This window comes from Nansenia antarctica (genome assembly GCF_963989245.1).
Source record: "Nansenia antarctica genome assembly, chromosome: 15".
Lineage (NCBI taxonomy): Eukaryota > Metazoa > Chordata > Actinopteri > Argentiniformes > Microstomatidae > Nansenia > Nansenia antarctica.
Window position 1 is genome coordinate 22,926,420 of NC_137685.1, and position 21,569 is coordinate 22,947,988.

General features: G+C 49.0%; 1 protein-coding gene across 1 annotated transcript in view; it reads left to right on the top strand.

Annotated features, from left to right (window-relative positions):
- arhgef10la (Rho guanine nucleotide exchange factor (GEF) 10-like a) overlaps positions 1-21,569 on the top strand; it is a 123,451-nt gene that overhangs the window by 34,635 nt on the left and 67,247 nt on the right. The window contains exons 15-16 of the mRNA XM_080545679.1: positions 2,186-2,286; positions 14,997-15,112. Of these exons, the coding sequence (XP_080401805.1) occupies positions 2,186-2,286; positions 14,997-15,112 (217 nt within the window). The remainder of the gene's footprint in view (positions 1-2,185; positions 2,287-14,996; positions 15,113-21,569) is intronic.

The window sequence follows — 21,569 nt, forward strand, 5'->3', positions numbered from 1 at the left end:
AACGCCCGGGGGGGGGGGGGGCATAGGCTGTTTTAGCGGCTTCGGTTTCCACCTCCCTCTTCTATTCCCTCCCTCTCCTCCCTCTACCTTCTCCTCTTCCTCCTCCACCTCCTCCTTTTCCCTGTCGTTCCCTCCACCTCCTCCCTCCACCTCCTCCTTTTCACTGTCCCTCCCCCCTTCTCTCTCTCCTCCGCCTCCTCCCGTCTCTCCTCCTCCCTCTCCTAGACGTACCATTTAACAGTTGAACCAAATCCTTACGTCATAACCAAACTCTCTCCTACTGTAAAAAAGCTGAGGTGGTGTTTTTCCAAATTCTACTCCCGCAAAATCCGTCGGCCAAAGAAAAAAAAGATTAGAAAGGATTTTCAACCACAATTCATATGGACAAAGCTTGACCTGCCAATCTTTGCCTCCCTTCTACTGGAGAGCCCACCTGACCCCTCATTCTGCAGTCTTTACCTCCCTTCTACTGCAGAGCCCACCTGACCCCTCATTCTGCAGTCTTTACCTCCCTTCTACTGTAGAGCCCACCTGACCCCTCATTCTGCAGTCTTTACCTCCCTTCTACTGTAGAGCCACCTGACCCCTCATTCTGCAGTCTTTACCTCCCTTCCACTGTAGAGCCACCTGACCCCTCATTCTGCAGCCCACCTGACCCCTCATTCTGCAGCCCACCTGACCCCTCATTCTGCAGCCCACCTGACCCCTCATTCTGCAGCCCACCTGACCCCACCTGACCCCACCTGACCCCCACCTGACCCCTGACCCCTCATTCTGCAGTCTTCTACTGGAGAGCCCACCTGACCCCTCATTCTGCAGTCTTTACCTCCCTTCTACTGTAGAGCCACCTGACCCCTCATTCTGCAGCCCACCTGACCCCTCATTCTGCAGCCCACCTGACCCCTCATTCTGCAGCCCACCTGACCCCTCATTCTGCAGCCCACCTGACCCCACCTGACCCCCACCTGACCCCTGACCCCTGACCCCTCATTCTGCAGTCTTTACCTCCCTTCTACTGTAGAGCCACCTGACCCCTCATTCTGCAGTCTTTACCTCCCTTCTACTGTAGAGCCACCTGACCCCTCATTCTGCAGTCTTTACCTCCCTTCTACTGTAGAGCCACCTGACCCCTCATTCTGCAGCCCACCTGACCCCCACCTGACCCCTGACCCCTGACCCCTCATTCTGCAGTCTTTACCTCCCTTCTACTGTAGAGCCACCTGACCCCTCATTCTGCAGTCTTTACCTCCCTTCTACTGTAGAGCCACCTGACCCCTCATTCTGCAGTCTTTACCTCCCTTCTACTGTAGAGCCCACCTGACCCCTCATTCTGCAGTCTGTACCTCCCTTCTACTGGAGAGCCTACCTGACCCCTCATTCTGCAGTCTTCACCTCCCTTCTACTGTAGAGCCCACCTGACCCCTCATTCCTCCGTCTTCTCTGGTATTATGAATAAGCCCCATAAAGCCCCATAAAGCCCTGGTCTCCATGACAACCCTTCCATGTCTGGGATTCTCACACTATTACAACAACAATGGGTCAACAATGTCCACATAGTTCAGAGCAGAGCAGAGCAGGGTTTAGAGCTGTTTTATGTAATGATTTATTAATTGATTTATTTATGTATTGCGTGTGTGTGTTTGTGTGTGTGTGTATTTATGTGTGTGTGTGTGTATTTACGTGTGTGTGTATGTATTTACGTGTGTGTGTGTGTGTATTTAGTGTGTGTGTGTATTTACGTGTGTGTGTGTATTTAGTGTGTGTGTGTATTTACGTGTGTGTGGTGTGTGTATTTACGTGTGTGTGTGTGTGTGTGTATTTACGTGTGTGTGTGTGTGTATTTACGTGTGTGTGTGTGTATTTACGTGTGTGTGTGTGTATTTGTGTGTGTATTTACGTGTGTGTGTGTGTGTATTTATGTGTGTGTGTGTATTTACGCGTGTGTGTGTGTATTTACGTGTGTGTGTGTGTGTGTGTGTGTGTATTTATGTGTGTGTGTGTGTGTATTTACGTGTGTGTGTGTATTTACGTGTGTGTGTGTGTATTTGTGTGTGTGTATTTACGTGTGTGTGTGTGTGTATTTATGTGTGTGTGTGTGTATTTACGCGTGTGTGTGTGTGTGTGTGTGTATTTACGTGTGTGTGTGTATTTACGTGTGTGTGTGTGTGTGTGTGTTCCCCTGCAGGTCGGGCCGCCCCGTCAGCTTCATGGTGGTCTTCAACACGCCCAGCCCCCTCAGCAAGATCTCCTGGGTCAACCGCCTCCACCTGGCCAAGATCGCCCTGCGTAAGCACCTCACACACACACACACACACACACACACACACACACACACACACTTTGCTTGAGTTAGAGTGGAGTGGACTGAACCCCCCCATAGGAGCGCATTGGAATCCATTGTCCACCATTCAAATTCTAAACACTCTAAACGGGTTTCGATGCCTCATAGCTTTAGGCGCTCTAAGCAAAGCGCTGGTTTGGAGTGTTTATCTCTGGGTTTGGGTTTCACTCTTGGGTCTGCTGTACCTTCATTCTGCTCAGTTCATTCAGCTGTTATGAGTTCTGGAAGCAGTTTAGCCTAGGGCTTTAATGTGTGTGTGTGTGTGTGTGTGTGAGTGTGTGTGTGTGTTTGTGTATGTGTGTGTGTGTGTGTTTGTGTATGTGTGTGTGTGTGTGTGTTCTGGATAATGTGTGTGTGTGTGTGTGTTCTGGATAATGTGTGTGTGTGTGTGTGTGTGTGTGCGTGTGTGTGTGTGTATGTACGTCTATGTGTGTGTGCGGGGGGTGTGAGCATCTAAGCACTGAGCATGAACACCCACATTCTGAAGATGTCGATCGAGACTTGCCATTCCTCCCCTCTCCAGTAGGGGGCATCCCTGTCCTTCCCTATCGCCCCTCCCTCCCTCCCTCCCTCCCTCCCTCCCTCCTCTCCGGCACCTTCCAGCTCCAGTGTGTCTGTCTGTCGGGAGGTTAAATAATGCACGTACGCCGTGCTGAGGAAACCGGCATGCCCGTGCACAGTGCACAGGATATGAATATCCTCATTTGACCGTGATGGCGACAAGCGTGTGTCCTCCCCCTCTCCCCATCTCTCCCGGTCCCCCATCACCCCGAGTGCCCCCCCCGCCCCCTGGCCCCCCGGCCCCCGGCCCCATTACAGACACTCCATTCCAGGGTTCTTTGTGTATGCTGTGCAGGGCATCTCTCAGCAGCCTGCGGGGGAGTGGGCCGTTTTAGATTCCCACTGCTCTGTATATGGACTGTCTCTGCCTCAGGCACCCCCTCTCAATAACCCCCCCCCACCCACCACCAACACCACCTGCTTCCCGCCCTTAACACTAGAACAGACGTGCCTTTTTTTTTTACCAACTATAAGAGCCTCTTTACAATGCTCAAGCTGCTGTTTACACACGACGGCCACTAGTTGGCCGCTTCCTATGCAGAAAAACGGCAAAATAGCTTTACGCTAGCTTATCCTGATGTGATTTAGAAAAGGGAAGGAACCTGTGTGGTGGTAGAACGCACATATCTAGGAAAAGTCATGAAAGGGTGGTCCTGGAATTTGATCGAGTACAAATGACCCCTCGTGGCTGATGAGGTGTTAACACAGCTCCGTAAAGGTTTCAAAGGAAGTTATTGGAACCGGATGAAATAGTACAGCAGGACATCCACTGTTACGGACGAGTGGGCCAGAGATGCGATTCGAACGTTGTGTTGTTGAGGCCCGGGAGAGGAGTGTCCAGGGATACACGACGACAATGCTAGCGAGCTCTGCTCCAGTGATCGATGGCCAGCGACCTAGCTTTTTGTGTCTCGCGCTCAAGTATGGGCACTCCTGAGAGGACAGTTCCCACCAACCTCCCCTCCCCTCCCCTTCCCTCCTCTCCTCTCCTCTCCTCTCCCCTCCTCTCCTCTCCTCTCCTCTCCTCTCCCCTCCCCTCCCCTCCCCTCCCCTCCCCTCCCCTCCCCTCCTCTCCTCTCCTCTCCTCTCCTCTCCCCTCCCCTCCCCTCCCCTCCTCTCCTCTCCTTTCCTCTCCTCCCCTCCTCTCCTCTCCACGGACATCCGAGTACTTTACCGTGGCAAAGGAGAGAGAGGGGAGAAGAGCAGCGACGACAACAGTCCCCCCCCCCTCTCCCCGCGCTACTTCAGTCCTGCCAGTCACAGTGGGGTATAGCAGGTGTGCTGTGAATACGCCAGTGGAGAAAGACCGTACAAGCCCCTACACCCCCCCCCCCCCCCGCGCGCCTTCACCCCCGCCCCTCGCCTCCCACCCACCGCCCCCCCCCCCCCCCCCCCGCGCGAGCCTCGGCCACAGAGCCACAGAGCCACAGAGGCATCAAACACATCGGTCAAAGAGGACGATGGGGGGGCGATCCTGTGACTCCAGCGCGGGCCAGCACAGCACCCCCCTTTCCCCTGCCTCTCCTGGTCTTCCCCTTCATTCCCTCCCAACCTCCCAGCAGGAGAGGTGGATTATCGGCTCTATAGAGCCTCCAAAGCAAAGCAAAGACAAAACAACACAAGGCGCCATTGGCCTCGTGGCTGGGATAGGGGGACATGAAGGATGGTGTGCTTAGGCAGATTAACATCAAGAACATGTGTTTTTTTTTTATAGAACTACTGTATCTGCTTTAGTCTGTGCCGAATGTTTTCAGGAGGGGCTGGGAGGGGGGGGGGGGGGGGGGTAATACCATTCTTCATCCCGTTCCATGCATTATAATGAGCCAATCCTCCGCTTTTCTACCTCCGGCAGCCTCCCCCTGCAATGTTTAGTGTGCGTATTTTCAACCCTTTACTGGGGAGAAACGATATAGAGCGTTGTGATCAGCCACATTACCCTGCTGAGAGGTTGGTTCGCTTGACGTTTCACTTTCAAACGCTTCCTCCTCTTCATCCTCTTCCTCCCGAAGTTCTGCCTGGTGCTTGGATCGTTCAGTCGTTACTGGAGAGGAGAGAGAAGCGGATGTTTTTTTCTTTCCAAATGGACTGCCTTGCCTGTCTGCATAACAACAACAATAACCACAACAACAAGAACAAACAATAGCTCTCCCCGATGCCAATTTCGTGACACGTCACGAGCTCAGGTTATTGGAAATGTTGTTTATGGTGATGAGGAAATAACAGGCTGGGCTGGCACTAAGTGGTGTGTGTGTGCTTGTAAGTGGAAAGATCCCAGAACACAGATAGCGAGACGCAGCTCAGACAGTGTGACAAACATCTCCAGGAACCTATTTAAAGTGCAATGTTTTGGTCTTGTTTTGTACAGAGTATGATGCCTTCCCCTAGCTTAATTCACCTGCCTACTGTTAATGTGCTCTTTTTTTTACTTTCTCGTATGCCTGCCTGCCTGCCTGCCTGCCTGTCTGTCTGCCTGCCTACCTGCCTGTCTGTCTGTCTGTCTGTCTGTCTGTCTGCCTGCCTACCTGTCTGCCTGCCTACCTGTCTGCCTGCCTGCCTACCTGTCTGCCTGCCTACCTGCCTGTCTGTCTGTCTGTCTGTATGTCTACCTGTCTGTCTGACTGTCTGTCTGTCTGTCTGTCTGTCTGTCTGTCATGCCTGCCTGTCTGTCTGTCTGTCTGTCTGTGTATCTGTGTCTGCTATTGTGTGTGTGTATGTCCGTGTGTGTGTGCGCGTGCATATACACTGTGTGTGTGTGTGTCTGTGCATCTTCACATATAATCTTTTTTATGTGTTTTTTTCCTGATCTAATAAATCCACTCCCACACACTGTGCTTGCGGAGATTAAACATTAATTATGCAAGGTCTCAACCCGCAATATATAATATATATATATGTTCGCCAAAGCTTATTTCTGCTACAGCCCAATGCAGTTCTGCGATTTCATACAATTCCAATAAGTCTGTGCTGTGTATCACGGCATCTGTTACACTGGCAGCCTAAAGTCTGTTATCAGCAGAGAAAAGTAGACTGAGATGCAGTTTTTTCTCACGGCGGAAGCTATCTCTCGCCTTGATTCTCTTCCCCTTGATTCTCTCTCCACGCTTCAGATTCGGAAGAAGAAATCTCTCTCTCCGTCTACCTCAACCTGGCCAGGATGTCAATTACATGTTAATTGCATTACTACACCCACACGTTGCCTTTCGCCCATTTAACCAAATGTAATTACAATAAGGGAGTTGTTGATGCCATTTCACGGATGGCCTGCTGTCACCCAGACTCTCTCCCTGTCAGCCCTGGCTGCTGTGCGCCGGGTGTGAGCTGGGGGGGGGGGGGGGGGGGGGGAGGCTGCTGTGCGCCGGGTGTGAGCTCAGGGGAGACGCTGGCGGGGGGGGGGGGGGGGGGGAGGAGAGGGGCGGGGGGGGGGGGGGGGGGGGGGGGAGGAGAGGGGTAGGGGGGGGGATGACTGTTGCGTCAGCACACTCCACACTCCACCACTCTACTGAGCCGGGGCTCGTTCCCAAATGGATGATGCCCCAAATAGCGAATGTGCTCATGCATGATTTAGCGAGAGATTAGACATCACAAGAACTCGTTTTCTTAGATAGACTCAACATCATCATCATCATCCCTGTTATCAACAGTGTCTGTCCTGTTATGACCATGCCTGTAGAGGGCGGCTGTGGCTCAGGAGGTAGAGCCGCTGTCTAATGATTGCAAGGTCGGCAGATCGGCGGTTCGAACCCCGGCTGACCACATGTCGAGGTGTCCTTGGGCAAGACACTGAACCCCAAATTGCTCCCAGTGAGCGGGCCGGGCCGGCGCCTTGCAGGGTAGCTTGCCGCCATTGGTGTGTGAATGTGTGTGTGAATGGGTGAATGAGAGGCCGTTGTGAAGCGCTTTGGAATAAGGCGCTATATAAGTCAGTCCATTTACCTATAGACTCATCATCCCTGTAACAGTGTCTGTCCTGTTATGCCCATAGACTCATCCTTGTAACATTGTCTATCATGTTACCCCCAACATGCAGATAAGATCCTCTGTGGCTCAGTTGGTAGAGCAATGGCGATAACACCGCTTAAGTTGAGGGTTCGATTCCCGCTGGGACCGTACATACTGAAAAATGTAGGTACTCACTGCAATGTAAGTCGCTTTGGATCGAAGCGTCAGCTAAATGGCATATATTATTATTATATTAGATACACTCATCCTTGTATAGTATAGTATAGTGTCTATCCTCCTGTTACCCCCCACAACCCACACTACCCAATAGGCGGCCTGGACACACTACAGTTCTGCTGAAAGCCCTATTTTTCCCGATTCCCGCCCCTAAATGACCATACACAAACGAACGTGTTTATGACATTAGATATGATGATGCGATGCAAAAGCAGGGTATCCACTGAGAGGTAAGTGTGCTTTCAAAGTGCATCAAGCACACTGGTAATAGGACACCTCAGGCGCTGGTCCAGACGGCAGCCCATGTTTACTGGCTGTTGTTATGAGCCTCTTCTGTTGGAGAGATGGTGTGTGTGTGTGTGTGTGTGTGTGTGTGTGTGTGTGTGTGTGTGTGTGTGTGTGTGCGCGCGTGTGTGTGTGTGTGCGTGTGCGTGTGTGTGTGTGTGTGTGTGTGAATTCAGAGGCTGCAGAGATTGTTATACAGGGCCTCTTCTGTTGTAGAGATGGTGTGTGTGTGTGTGTGTGTGTGTGCGTGTGTGCGTGTGCGTGTGTGCACTCTGTGTAAGTGTGTGCACTGTGTGTAAGTGTGTGAGTGTGGGTGTGTGCGCTCTGTGTAAGTGTGTGCTCGTGTGTGTGTGCACTGTGTGTAAGTGTGTGTGTGTGCTGTGTGTAAGTGTGTGCATGCTTGCCTGAGTGTGTGTGTGTGTGTGTGTGTGTGTGTGTGTGTGGGTGAGTATTCAGACACTGCAGAGAGAGTTGTACTTTAGAAGGATGGAGAAGCTCCAGTCAGAAATGTTAGAGATGACAGGGAGGAGAACGTCCCACACGAGCCGCACCAACCAACACATGAGATGAGGAGTCACGACACCACGGAGAGGACCGAGACGGAGGGACGGGTGGAAGAAGCGTCTGCTAAATGTCAAGAATGGAGGCGAGATAGAGAGAGAAGGAGAGAGTGAGAGAGGGAGAGAGAGAGAGAGGGAGAAGGAGAGGGGAGATAGATAGAGATAGAGATGGAGAGGTTGAAAAGGGTAAAGTGTGGAAAGGATGATTGAGACAAGCAATCAGTCCCACGGCAGGGAGTAGAGGGGCAGGCGGGGTGGGGGGTGGGGATGGGAGGGGTGGGGGGGGGGGGGGGGGTTGCCTGCGGTTACACTGCTATCTCTTAACTATGTCAGACTCCCTCTCTTCACTTCTCTGCCAGCGGATCAGTGCGCCCCGCCTTAGGCTGTGCTTCCGGGCCATCCTCCCACAGGGCTCCCTCGCTCCCTCGCCTCCTGCAGAGAGGGACAGGCCACAGGGGAGAGGAGGGGACCGCGGGAGACAAGCCCCCCCGGGTCCAAGGTTCCACACGGAACATTATGCTGGAAAGTGTCTGTATCGTTTGCTTGATAGGAATTTGCTTAGCCCTGAAATTAATCTGTCAGACGATAAACGATTATCTCGATATCTCACCGCGCTCCAAACGTGCGAAATGTTTATGATGAGTAAACATTATCACGGATTTAATTAAGAAAATCCCACGCTTCCATCGATCCGGGGCGAAAATATCAATTGCACTGGTACATTTAATTAGTCTATAACTTTGCCCTTTGTGTCACGGGGTTGATAGACCGCTATGCTCTGCAGATTAATCTTCATCACCGCAAGACTGGAAACACAAGCCTGATTTGAATAAGAAACAGAGAAACTAAGTCTGTTGCAAACTATTTCTATTCCCGTTCCTGTCCATTGATTTAGACATGTACTCGATGAATTAATTGACTGGAATTTAGATGGAATTTATCCTGACTCTGCCATTGGCTCACACCAATTGACCCGTCACCCCCCTGCTCCCACACACATCTCATTATACACCAGCCTGTGATTATTTCTCAATTTTTTTCCCCGTTATTGTCAAAAGATGTTCCTTTCCACAAGGCTGTACCAAGGACAGACTCAAGGATTATGCTCTTTCTCATCTTAGTTCAGTACAAAATGAAATGAAAAGGTGCCTCCGCTATTGACTATAGTTGACCTCATAGTCTTTTGGTAAGCTGTGGATTTGATTCATTCTACACCGTTGCGTAGATTGATTCACGTCTCGGAGGTCATCTTGTGTTAATGAGAACGCCACGGTTGAATCCGCTTATGAACATTTCATCAAACAATTCAAACTGAGCTTCCGGAGAAATTATTTTTCCAGTTAGCAAGTGTGTCATGGTGCGCCTCTGTGCTAATGGCCAGCGACAAGGTGTTAGATGTACTCGTTTGTGCTTCTTTTGTATGTTTATATATTGTATGTTGAAGTCGTGCAACTTCCAGCCTTGAACTACACAGCTTACACTTGCAAATTTATTCCGTTTTTTATTTCTTCTGTGTAGAAATCCTAAACCGTATGTAAAGTAGTATGAGTCACTGAAACCAAACCCGTCTAATTGGCCCTTAAGTGTCTCGTACACAGAACCTGCAGCCAATAAACAACACTTCCTGTCCGACAAACGGGTCGCACTTCTCTGGCCCAAATGAGGCTTTAACACCGCGTTGATAACACTTCGGGGAATAGCAAATCGCTATTTCGGTTGCCTATTGCCTTTTCGATATGCGCGCAGAAGCACACAGAGTTAATTAAAACCGGCTGTTTGATTGCTTTAGTTAGTTGCGATTGACAATTTGCTAAATGACTTAATGGAGAGATGTTGGCAGATATGTGCCGTGCCTGGTGAGGGGTGCACCTGCTTTAGAGTTTGAGTGTGTGTACACAGAGGGTGCTTCTGCCAGCCAATCCTCCCCTCCTACTATGAGCTATAATCCAGTGGTTGGCTTTCTTCTGCTTCCTGGTGACGGACTCTTGCTGTTGTTGTTTATCTTCTAAAGGCTTGTTGCCTCAGTGGTGTGGCTTAGCATCGGCAGTACGAATGATACCTGCCCCCCCCCTGCTAGGCTACACTCATGCTAATGATGCTAGGCTACACTCATGCTGATGATGCTAGACTACAGATTGAGATTGAGATAACGTTTATTGCCACTATGCATTACACATATAGGAATTTGCTTCGTCACCACAGCAAGTGCGTTTATACTTTTTTCACATGTCAAAAAACAGGACAACACAACAACAACACAGGACAGACAACAGTGCATTGGATAGTGTGGTATAAAGTAAAGTGCAGGGCAGAGTTTTTTTTACAGTGAGTCCAGTTCAGTCCTGGGCAGACTTGGGGGCGGGGGGGAGGGGGAAGCCAGAGTCATTTAGCAGCCTGGCGGCTGAGGGGTAGAAACTGAGCCTGTGGCGGGCCTTCAGTGCCTTAGGCAGCCGCAACCTTCTTCCAGAGGGAAGCAGGGTGAGGAGGCCGTGGCCGGGGTGGAAGGGGTCTGCCATGATCTTCCTTGCCCTCCTCAGAGCCCTGGTGTCATGCAGGGAGTTGAGGGAGGGCAAGGGGCAGCCGATCACCCTCTCTGCTGAACGTAGCACCCGCTGCAACTTGGCCTTGTCCTTGGTCGTTGCAGCAGGGAACCAGGTGATGATGGAGTGGGTGAGGATGGACTCTATGATGGCCGTGTAGAACTGGACCATCATGGACCTCGGCAGCCTGAGTTTCCTCAGCTGCCGGAGGAAGAACATCCTCTTCTGGGCCTTCTTTGTGAGGGCCTCGGTGTTCCGCTCCCACTTAAGGTCCCGGGAGATGGTCATGCCTAGAAAGCGGCATGACTCCACGGAGGCCACCGGGGTACCTCCCAGCGTGATGGGAGGGGGCAGGGCTGCTTTCCTTCGGAAGTCCACCACCATCTCCACTGTTTTTAGAGCATTTAGCTCCAGATTGTTTAAACTGCACCAGCTCTGCAGCCCCTCGATCTCCCCCCTGTAGGCAGATTCGTCCCCCCCGGAGATGAGGCCCACCAGGGTGGTGTCGTCTGCAAACTTCAGGAGCTTGACCGAGGGGTGGCGGGAGACACAGTTGTTGGTGTAGAGGGAGAATAGTGCTGGAGACAGGACGCAGCCCTGCGGGGAGCCCGTGCTGGTGGTCCTGGAGCTGGAAATGCTCTTCCCCAGCTTCACCCACTGAGACCTGTCAGTCAGGAAGTCCGTGATCCACCTGCAGGTGGAGACCGGCACCTGCAGCAGGGATAGCTGGTGCTCCAGGATGTGTGGGAGGATCGTGTTGAAGGCCAAGCTGAAGTCCACGAACAGGATCCTGGCGTAGTTGCCTGCAGTGTCTAGGTGTTCTAGTACGTAGTGCAGAGCCATGTTCACGGCGTCCTCCGTGGATCTATTGGCTCTGTTCGCGAACTGCAGGGGGTCCAGCACAGGATCCGTGATGAGCTTCAGGTAGGCCAGGACAAGGCGCTCCAGGACCTTCATGACGACGGAGGTCAGAGCGACGGGTCTGTAGTCGTTGAGGCCTGTGACCTTGGCCTTCTTGGGGACGGGGATGATGGTTGATGCCTTGAAGCACGCTGGGACGTGACACAGCTCCAGCGAGGCGTTGAAGATGTGGGTAAACACCGGGGCCAGCTGGTCGGTGCAGTGCTTCAGGACAGAGGGAGAGACGGAATCCGGACCAGCTGCCTTCCGGGGATTCTGCCTCTTAAACAGTCTGTTTACCTCTCGCACTGTGACAGAGAGAGGGGGTGGGGAAAGGGGGGTGGGGGTGGGCGGGGCGGGTGAGGAGGGGGGAGGGAGGGGGGGGAGGGGGGAGGGTGGGGGTAGCAGGAGGGACATTGGCCCCCCTGGGGGACGGGGGTGGTGGTTGTAGCCGGGGGGTGTGGAGGGAGAGGGCGGGGGTGGGCGGGAACCTCTCTTTCTCAAACCTACAATAGAACTCGTTCAGCTCGTTAGCGAGGGGGAGGTTGTCGGACATCAGCGGGGACCTGGGTTTGTAGTTGGTGATGGTCTTTAGGCCTTTCCAGACGGAGGCGGAATCCCCCTCAGAGAGCTGTTTCTGCAGCTTCTCCGAAAAGCGATGCTTCGCCTCCTTCACCGCTCATGGCTAGCATCATTGCATATCTCATACAGTATTGTAGGCCTACCTGTGCTCTGTGCGTAATAATATATATTTGAGATAAACATTTTAAGTGCAGTAGCTGGCAAATGAGCAGTAGGTAGGTGCAGATGAGCTAGTTAAAGGCTATATTGAAGAAGTAAGTTTTTAGCTTTCTTTTAAACAAATATTTAGTGAGCTGGCTTCCCTGATCTCTAAAGGTAATGTGTTCCAAAGCTTTGGGGCATAGTTGGCAAAAGCTGCGCTCCCGATCTTCTTCTGACTGTTGTTGGGAACCTCTAAAAAACCTGCAATAGATGTGTTCTTGAGGGCACATAGGTGACAAGGGATATAGCAATGTACTTTGTATATAAGGAGGATTTAGCAATGTACTTTGTATATAAGGAGGAGGACCTTAAAATCAACCCTACATGTTACTGGCAGCCAGTGCAGAGTTGCTAGGATGTGCTCTCTCCTCTTGGTTCTAGTTAAAAGTCGAGCTGCAGAGTTTTGAATGAGCTGAAGTCTTGCAGTAGTTTTTTTTAGGAAGGCCAGTAAAAAGTGTCTTACAGTAATCGAGCCGGCTTGAGACAAAGGCATGAATCAGTTTTTCAGCATCTTTTTGGTTTATAAGTGGTCTTACTTTAGCAATGTGTCTAAGGTGGAAGAATTATGTTTTCGTCACCATGTTAATCCATGATGTCAGTTTCCCATAGATTATTAAACAGCATTTCCCTTTTTGCTTTAGGGCCGATCAGTAGGACTTCAGTTTTAAGTTATTGCTCATCCATTTATTTATTGCTAGAAGACAGTTTGTAATGGAGTTTATAGCTGAAGTATCATTTGGTTTAGCAGAAATCGGCATAACTGCATAACTGTGGAAACATACGTTGTGCTCTCCAATGATGTCCCTGAGTGGTAACATGTATAGTGAGAATAGTAGTGGACCAAGGCAGCTCCCTTGTGCAACTCCAAAGTCGCTGTCATAGTTCTCAGACACATGATCTCCAATTTTGACATACAACTTTCTCCCTGTAATGTATGTTCTGAACCAATTTAACATGCTGCCAGAAAGACCAACTAAGTCTTCAAGACGATTGATTAGGATATCATGGTCGATCGTATCGAACGCTGCACTTAGATCTAATTGGACGAGAATTGAGACCTTATTTGCATCAGAGTTTAGTCTTGAGATCACTCACTATTTTTGTAAGAGCAGTTTCAGTGCTGTGATATGTTCTAAAACCTGAGTGAAATTCCTCCATGACATTGTTTTCTTTGAAAAAAGGAGTTTATTTGTAGTGAAGCTTCTTTCTCAAGTATCTTACTAATGAATGTGAGGTTGGATATCGGTCTGTAGTTTTTCAGTGCATCGGCGTCGAGGTTGGGTTTCTTTAATAGCGGTCTTACAACAGCTGTTTTGAAGCGACGTATTTATGATCTTCAGGACATGATTTGAGACACTATCAAACACCCGCTTGAAGAATGCTGTTGGTATAGGTTCAAGGCAGGAGGTGGAGGAATTACATTTAGAGACAGTGTTACAGAGGTCCAGTAGTGTAGTACAGGTGAATTCACTCATAGTTGTTGCTTTTGTTTTCCTGATGTTGACTATGTTTGCATCAGGGGTGATGCTGGCTCTAATAGATGAATATATATATTAAAGAACAGTGCAAGCTCTTCGCATCTTGTTGCTGACGGCTGCGAAGGGGGGGGGGCAGTGTTGATTAGCTTGTCAATAGTAGAGAATAACACTCTAGAGTTACTAGCGTTTTCTGTAATAATCATGGAGAAATAATCCTTTCTAGCCAGGCATATTGTTTTGTTGTAGGCAGTCATCACATCTTTGTAAATATCACAGTGAACTGTCAGCCTAGTTTTCCTATATGTTCTTTCATCTGCCAGACATTTCCTCTTGCTGTCATTAACACTGGTATTGCTCAACCATGGGGAGATTCTATCAGTTGCCCGCTTCCTAACCTTAAGGGGTGCAGCCATATCTAACGTAGTTGATAGTGTTCTGTGTACATTTAGGGCCATCTCATGTAAAGAGTATTCGTCGCTGCATGGCTCAATATTGATCTCATAATGTTAGAGAATTGTGTTTCAGCATTGGCCTCTAAGAGTCTTCTTTTAACTACCATTTCTGTTTTAGTCTTTGTTAAGATTAGCTTAGTATCAAAAAACACACAGTGATGGTCAGAGATAGCAGGCATTTCATGTACTGATACGTTATCAATGTTCAGCCCTGTTGTTATTACCAAGTCCAGGGTGTTGCCATGTTGATGCGTAGTTTGGTGTATGTGTTGTGTAAGTCCAAAACTGTCCAGTAGGTTCAAGAGCTCTATGCCTTTGGGGTCATCCTTCTTATTGATATGAATGTTTAAATCTCCATTCAGGATTAATCTATCATATCTAGTGACGCCAATTGAGATCAGTTCTGCAACACACATCATTTATTTTATGAATGTTTACTGAATTAGTGCGATACCAGGCTGCCAGAAATAATTGCCCCTGCCCAGGGGTGATGAATTGAGTTTATTGAATTGAATTGAATGTTGAATTGAAAGTCTCAGCTGTGGTGAAAATTACATTTACATTTACATTTCTGGCGTTTAGCAGATGCCTTATTCCAAAGCGACTTACAATAAATACATAAAATCACATTTTGACTAAGTAAGTGAATCATCTATCCACCAGTCATTGCACGAAAAAGTAATCTATGCTCAGGCCAGGGGCCATTGGCAGTCGTCATGCTGGAAGAAAGATTTTGGTTGTTGTTGTTGTTGATGATGAAAAAAACGAGTTGAATGACACAGGTTATAATTACGAGTCATCATGAGTCACCTCTCTCTCTCTCTCTCCCTCTCTCTCTCTCTCTCTCTCTCTCTCTCTCTCTCTCTCTCTCTCTCTCTCCCTCTCTCTCTCTCTCTCTCTCTCTCTCCCTCTATCTCCAGGTGAAGAGAACACGCCAGGTTGGTTCTGTGCTGAAGATGAAGGGAAGGCCATGGTGCGGTGTCCTCTCCTGGCCTGTCGTATGCCCGTCTTTGCCACCAGAGCACCTGACAGGAAGGTGAGTGTGTTGTTTCACCTGACCTGGTGGATGAGAAAGTTAACGGAGGTGTTCGATTGGTTGTTGTTTTGAATGCTAGTTATTGCTATTGTTGCCTGACACTTCCTGAGTACACAGCCAACTTTATGCCTGTAAATTTGTTGCTTTCGAAAAGCGTCTTTTATTAACATAATTGTTAGCATGTTTGGCGTGTTTCTGTAGATACAAGGTTAGAACAGATCCTAAGACCCTCTGGGAAATAATGCCATCTGCTGAGAGGAGTGGAAAATAAATAATTAGTTTGAATTATCTTAATTACATTAAGTCACAATGTTCAGTTACTATACGCTTCTGTACAATCTGTACATTCCTGTACATTTAGAGATGTGTAGAAATGAATGAATGAATATGAAAAGAAAAAAAAAACAATAAGTCAAGTATCGCAGGTGCATCATAATAAGTAACAGATTGCATTTCATCGTCTTCCAGCCCAAGTTTGTAGTTTTCACTTTGGTTGGTCAGATGGCTTGTTGCTCCCGAACAGCTAAAAATACACCATCTAAGGCATGATCTCACTCAAACGGCGCTCGACTCTTGGAATTACAAGGTGACACACATCCTTCTGCAGTGAAGCTGGCTAGCGAAACGGCGATCGATATTGCCTATTAAAGCCCGGGAGCTTCTCATAGATCACGTGGCCAACTCAGGTGAAATAGGCGGACTAAAAGGGTTTTAGGAGTCCGTCAAAAAGGGATAAAATCAATTTGCGGTGGCTGGAAGATGATATTTCCGACTCGATTTCCAGCTGTAATGTGGTTAAAGGCCTTGCTGTGCAAGGTAGCTGGGGGGGGGGGGGGTGCCAAATCACCATGGTCACCACAGGAGGGTGTTATAAAGTGATCAAGCAATTACCTTAATGGCCGTGGGACACCCGAGCATAAATCAATGTTCCCACATTCGATTAAGATCCCACACACAAACTGATAGTCTGGCAGCCATGTGGGCATGGGGGGGGGGGCGAGGGGGAGAGAGAGAGAGAGAGAGAGAGAGAGAGAGAGAGAGAGAGAGAGAGAGAGAGAGAGAGAGAGAGAGAGAGAGAGAGAGAGAGAGAGAGAGAGAGAGAGAGAGAGAGAGAGAGAGAGAGAGAGAGAGAGAGAGAGAGAGAGAGAGAGAGAGAGAGAGAGAGAGAGAGAGAGAGAGAGAGAGAGAGAGAGAGAGAGAGAGAGAGAGAGAGAGAGAGAGAGAGAGAGAGAGAGAGAGACAGACACAGACACAGACACAGACAGACAGACAGACAGACAGACAGACAGACGACTCAGGGTTAAGAGGGGTGCTGAGCAAGCCGGACTACCGGACGCCCAGCGGAGGACCCCCTATCTCCGTGTTTCCGTAGGTCACGGCGGCTGGCTGGCAGATGGGAGATGCTGGGCCGGGAGGGGGGCTGGGCTCCATCGTGATAGATCAGAAGAGAAACGAGGAATTAATATGTGTTTGATGCCACCCCCTTCATTCCGCTCCATGCATCACAATGAGCCTCTCCGCTACTGCAGGCTCCGGGTAGAACCCTCCCAGAGGTACCTCACAAGCGCTTCTGACTTCCACCGTCGCTGTTTCTGCTAGCAAGTCTGCGCTCTACACCTGCTGAGAGAGAGAGCCAAAGCAATTAATGTGTTTGGGAGCCGAGAGGACTCCTCTCTCCTGCTGCCTCTCGGAGGATTCGGTCACACTCTCTCGCTGTTTTCTAACACATAACAAATGATAGCACCTGAGCAGGCCACGGTGAAGGGCAGGGCGGGCGAGCTGACCGGGGGGGGAGCTGTCTCACACGGGCAGCACACGTCTCCTCCTCTAGGATGAGGAAGGCTGGGTTAATGTCTCTGGGTTAATGTGGGTTTGTCTCTACGATGAGAGTGTACGCTCGGTTTGGTGACACTGTATAGAGTAGCGTATGTTAGAGAGAGAGAGAGAGAGAGAGAGAGAGACGGAGAGAGAGAGAGAGACAGAGAGAGAGAGATGGAGAGAGAGAGAGAGGGTAAGAGAGATGGAGAGCGACTGAGAGGGAGAGAGAGAGACAGAGAGAGAGGGAGATGGAGAGATGGAGAGGGAGAGAGAGAGAGAGAGATTTTGTGTGTGTGTCTGTGTCTGTCTGTGTGTGCATCAGGGTTTCCGTTAACCGGTAATTGCCGGTCTTTGTCCGGTAACATTTGTTGAAGTCCGACAAACTGAAAACTCGTCGGACAAAATGTCCGGTGAAAATAATCACCACCATTCTCAGCTGAGCACCAAACACACACACACCCACACACACACACTGCCCGAGAGAGAAGGACCCGCCCCCTCCAGCCAGCCTATAGGCTAACCAAAGGGGGCGGGTCCTTCTCTCTCGGGCAGTGCCGCGCGTGCACGGGTGTGTGTGTGTCCGGTGCCCAGCTGAAAATGGTGGCCCGAAGCGAAAAGCCTTATCTTTATCGCACAATAACAAGGATAACAAACGAAACGGACAACATTTACACTAAGACAGTGTGCGAATTAAATCACGGTGTGCGGGGGAGCCCAGGGATTCAAGCAACAAAAAGAAAATCTCCTGACGGAAAAAAAAAGTTCTGGCCAAATCGGGGCCGGTGGCTTTCCGCGCGCGTGCGATGTTCCGTTCTACGTTCTAAACTTCTAATGCTTTGACTTTTCTTTCGAAAAATGTGAATACATTTCCGCGTTGTCGAAAATCAATGACACATCGCTAGTCAACTAACACGGCTTGTTTTATGAGCCTGCTAACAATGTAAAGTAGTGTTGTAAGATGGAGACAAACTTCAGCTATATGATCTAACAGCCGGTCTTCAGGACGACATACAGACCCGTATGAGCTTACAGGGCTATCCCCTAAGTATGATTTGACAGGCAGCTAAACGAAAATGCCTTCCCAACCAGCGAGACCTGGGGGGTGTTCCATCAACGTCGCCAAAGGAAAACCTAGGCCCACTTCGCCAAGTCCCGCGAGACTCTTAAAAAGGTCCAGGCATAGCTTGATAGATCTCGCGAGACTTGTCAAAACAAGCCCAGACTTTCCTCCAGCGACGTCGATGGAACACCCCCCTGGTTATAGAAATGACGTTGTTTTATTGATATATTTTTTTTAAAAGGGTAAAACTGGAAAGAGAAAATTGAAAACTCACATTAATCCCAAACAATTTAACAAACTTCAGTTAACGTAATGTGGAGTCCGTTCATTGATCGATGCTGTCTGTTCAGTTCCCAGTGAGGCGCCCGTTCAGCGCTGGACCCGTTCAGCGCTGGACATAATGGCATAGCGCGCATGCGAATCATGTTATATTATTATATAGCTCGCATCTAATCGTATCGGATGAGAAATAGACATTAAATGGCATATATAGGCCGCTACACAACAGTAATCACCGCGACAAACAGCTATATTAGATTTGGAGAAAAAAAAATATGATTTTGAAAAAAAAAATTTTTATTATATTTTAATATGATGACCGGAATAATTCACGTTTGTCCGGTAAATCGAAATCTTCCCGGACACGATGTCCGGCGGCAAATTTTTCTAACGGAAACCCTGGTGTGCATGTGTGTGTGCATGTGTGTGTGCGTGCGTGTGTGTGTGTGTGTGTGTGTGTGTGTGTGTACGTGCATGTGTGCGTTCATGCGTTGGTGCGGGTGCCATATAGCTGTCACTGGAGGAGATGTGGGAGCGGAGGGCCGGGTTAAAGAGAACTCAGAGAAGGTAGCATTAAACACTGACTTTAAATCTGCCATGCAGAGCAGCCTGTGATTAGGGGCTTAACTCCTCAGCAGCCTCTCTCTCTCTCAGTCGCTCTCTCTCTCTCTCTCAGTCGCTCTCTCTCTCTCTCTCTCGCGCGCTCTCTCTCTTGCTCACTCAGTCTCCCTCTCTCTCTGTCTCTCTCTCTCTCTCAGTTGCTCTCTCTCTTTCTCTCTCTCGCTCTCTCTCTCAGTCGCTCTCTCTCTCTCTCAGTCGCTCTCTCTCAGTCACTCTCTCTCTCTCTCTCTCGCTCACTCAGTCTCTCTCTCTCTTTCTCTCTCTCTCTTTCTCTCTCCCTCCCTCTCATACTCTCACACACTCTCTCTCTCTCTTTCTCTCTCCCTACCTATCTCACTCTCTCACACACTCTCTCTCTTTCTCTCTCCCTCCCTCTCTCCCTCCCTCTCATACTCTCTCTCTCTCTCTCTCTCTCTCTCTCTCTCTCTCTCTCTCTCCAGTCTTGGCAGTCACACTCTTGGCACAGTCTGAGTTACAGAGGAGAGAAGAGGGAGAAAGGAAAAAGGGAAAGAGAAGGAAAGAGGAAAGGGAAAAAAATAAGAAAGAAGGCAGATTAAAAGAGATGTGGCCGAAGGGGGCCCTAGACGAATCCGACAGAGAAAAGAAAAGTTCTTGCGCAGCGTAGCATAAACAACACGCTGGGTCACTTGAGGGACATCCATCCACTCACTGCTCCGTGCTCCCCCTGTGCTCCGGGGGGATGTACAGAGCTTCTGGGCAAACTCGTTAGGCAACGGAGACCCCCGGTCTTTGTTGACTGAGATTTGTTAGTGTGGAGTGATTTGTGTGTGCACACGCAAACGCATGCACACATAAACGCATGCACGCACACACGCACTCACAAACGCACATAAACGCACGCACGCACACACACACACACACACACAGTGACCCAATCTACTAGGCACCATTTGTCCCACTTCTGAGGTACATAAGGCGGAACAGTGTTCATTAATAGGCTACAGCGTATCCCTAGAGGACTTTGTTGTTCACGATGTGAATTAGAATGTCGATGTCGCTGCGTGCCTCAACCTTATAGTTACACAGTGCGTTCGACTAGGAACTCTGTACTCTACTCTATAATCTGGATGACGCACAGAAGTGCATTTTACATTTAGATTTTATTTTTGGCCTTTAGCAGACGCTTTATTCCAAAGCGAGTTACAATCAATACATTTGTATACACAAGTAAGTGGTAAATGGTAAATGGACTGCACTTATATAGCACTTTTTTTGCTGCTCCAAAGCTGCTCCAAAGCGCTTTACAACGGCCTCTCATTCACCCATTCACACACACATTCACACACCAATGGCGGCAAGCTGCCATGCTGGCCCGCTCACTGGGAGCAATTTTGGGGTTCAGTGTCTTGCCCAAGGACACTTCGACATGTGACCAGCCGGGGCTCGAACCGCCGATCTGCCAACCTTGTGATCATTAGGCGGCGTCTCTACCTCCTGCACCATAGCCGCCCCATCATCTATGGATCAGTGGATCATCTATCCATCAGTCATAGCAGGAAAATGGCATGTTTGAGGCCAGGGGTCATTGCGGGTGTTTGTCTTGTCTCCCACTGCTGGGGAGGGTGAACGTGAGTGTTAGTGTTAAATGTTTCAGAGTGCTCAGGAAGGTTGCCTCAGGTAGCTTCCTGTCTCAGTGCTGCCTAGGTGGAAAAAATGTATTTTTTTACGTTTTAAGTAGACTCATGGTTCTGTATTATACGTGGTGCTTCATTTGAACTCCCAGACAGGGCCCACTTTCTTTCTTTGTCACACTCCTGCAACGACCCATTCATCCATTCATTCATGGACGCTACACCACAGACATCTGTCTATGGCTCTGGAGAGAAACTCTACACAGAACTACACAGATAAGTTAACCAGACAGATAAGATAGCCAGACTGTGTTTAACCACCTCAAATTAATTAATTTATGCCCAGCCAAATCCATGTTTAGAGGTAGCTAGCTAGCATTACATTGATCATACTAGTAAGGATTTTCCCTTTTCAAAAAATGCCGGTCGAGAGAGGACGCTGGCGTTGCTTATTCGCTGCTTTTTCGCCCGAAATCTAGATATACCTGCAGTATACAGAGTAGATTGTCCTACAAAGACACTTAGATTTAGATTTAGTCATCTAAAAATTAATTAGACCCCTATACTTTATTTTATTTATTTATTTTGTTTCTTTTTATTTTACTACTCGATCTTTTCAGTTTGTAAAGCGTCTTTGAGTGTCTAGAAAAGCGCTATATAAGTTTAATGTATTATTATTATTATTATTATTATTATTATTATTATTATTCATCCGTCCATGCTCCATTCTGGCACGGCATTTGAATGTCACAGGGACATGTTTTTTCCCCCACTGCTATTTGTTTCCATGTAGTGTGTGGTAGCGTGTGAGACTCAAGGCCAGGCTAATGGATCAAGGCCAGACTAATGGAGCGGATGCAATGATGATGATCCCCATACTCTGAGAGGACAAGGAGTGGAACAGGACAGGATTACATGGCTCAGTAGAGGACATGACATCTCTAGTTGGCCGGTCTGTGGAGGACTTTGTGTCTTTGCTTGTCTCTGATGGCCCGACATCATGTGTGTGCATCATGTTGTTTCTATGGCGATGACATCACCACTATACAGTAGAAAATACAACATTTTGATAAAACAGTTAAAGCTC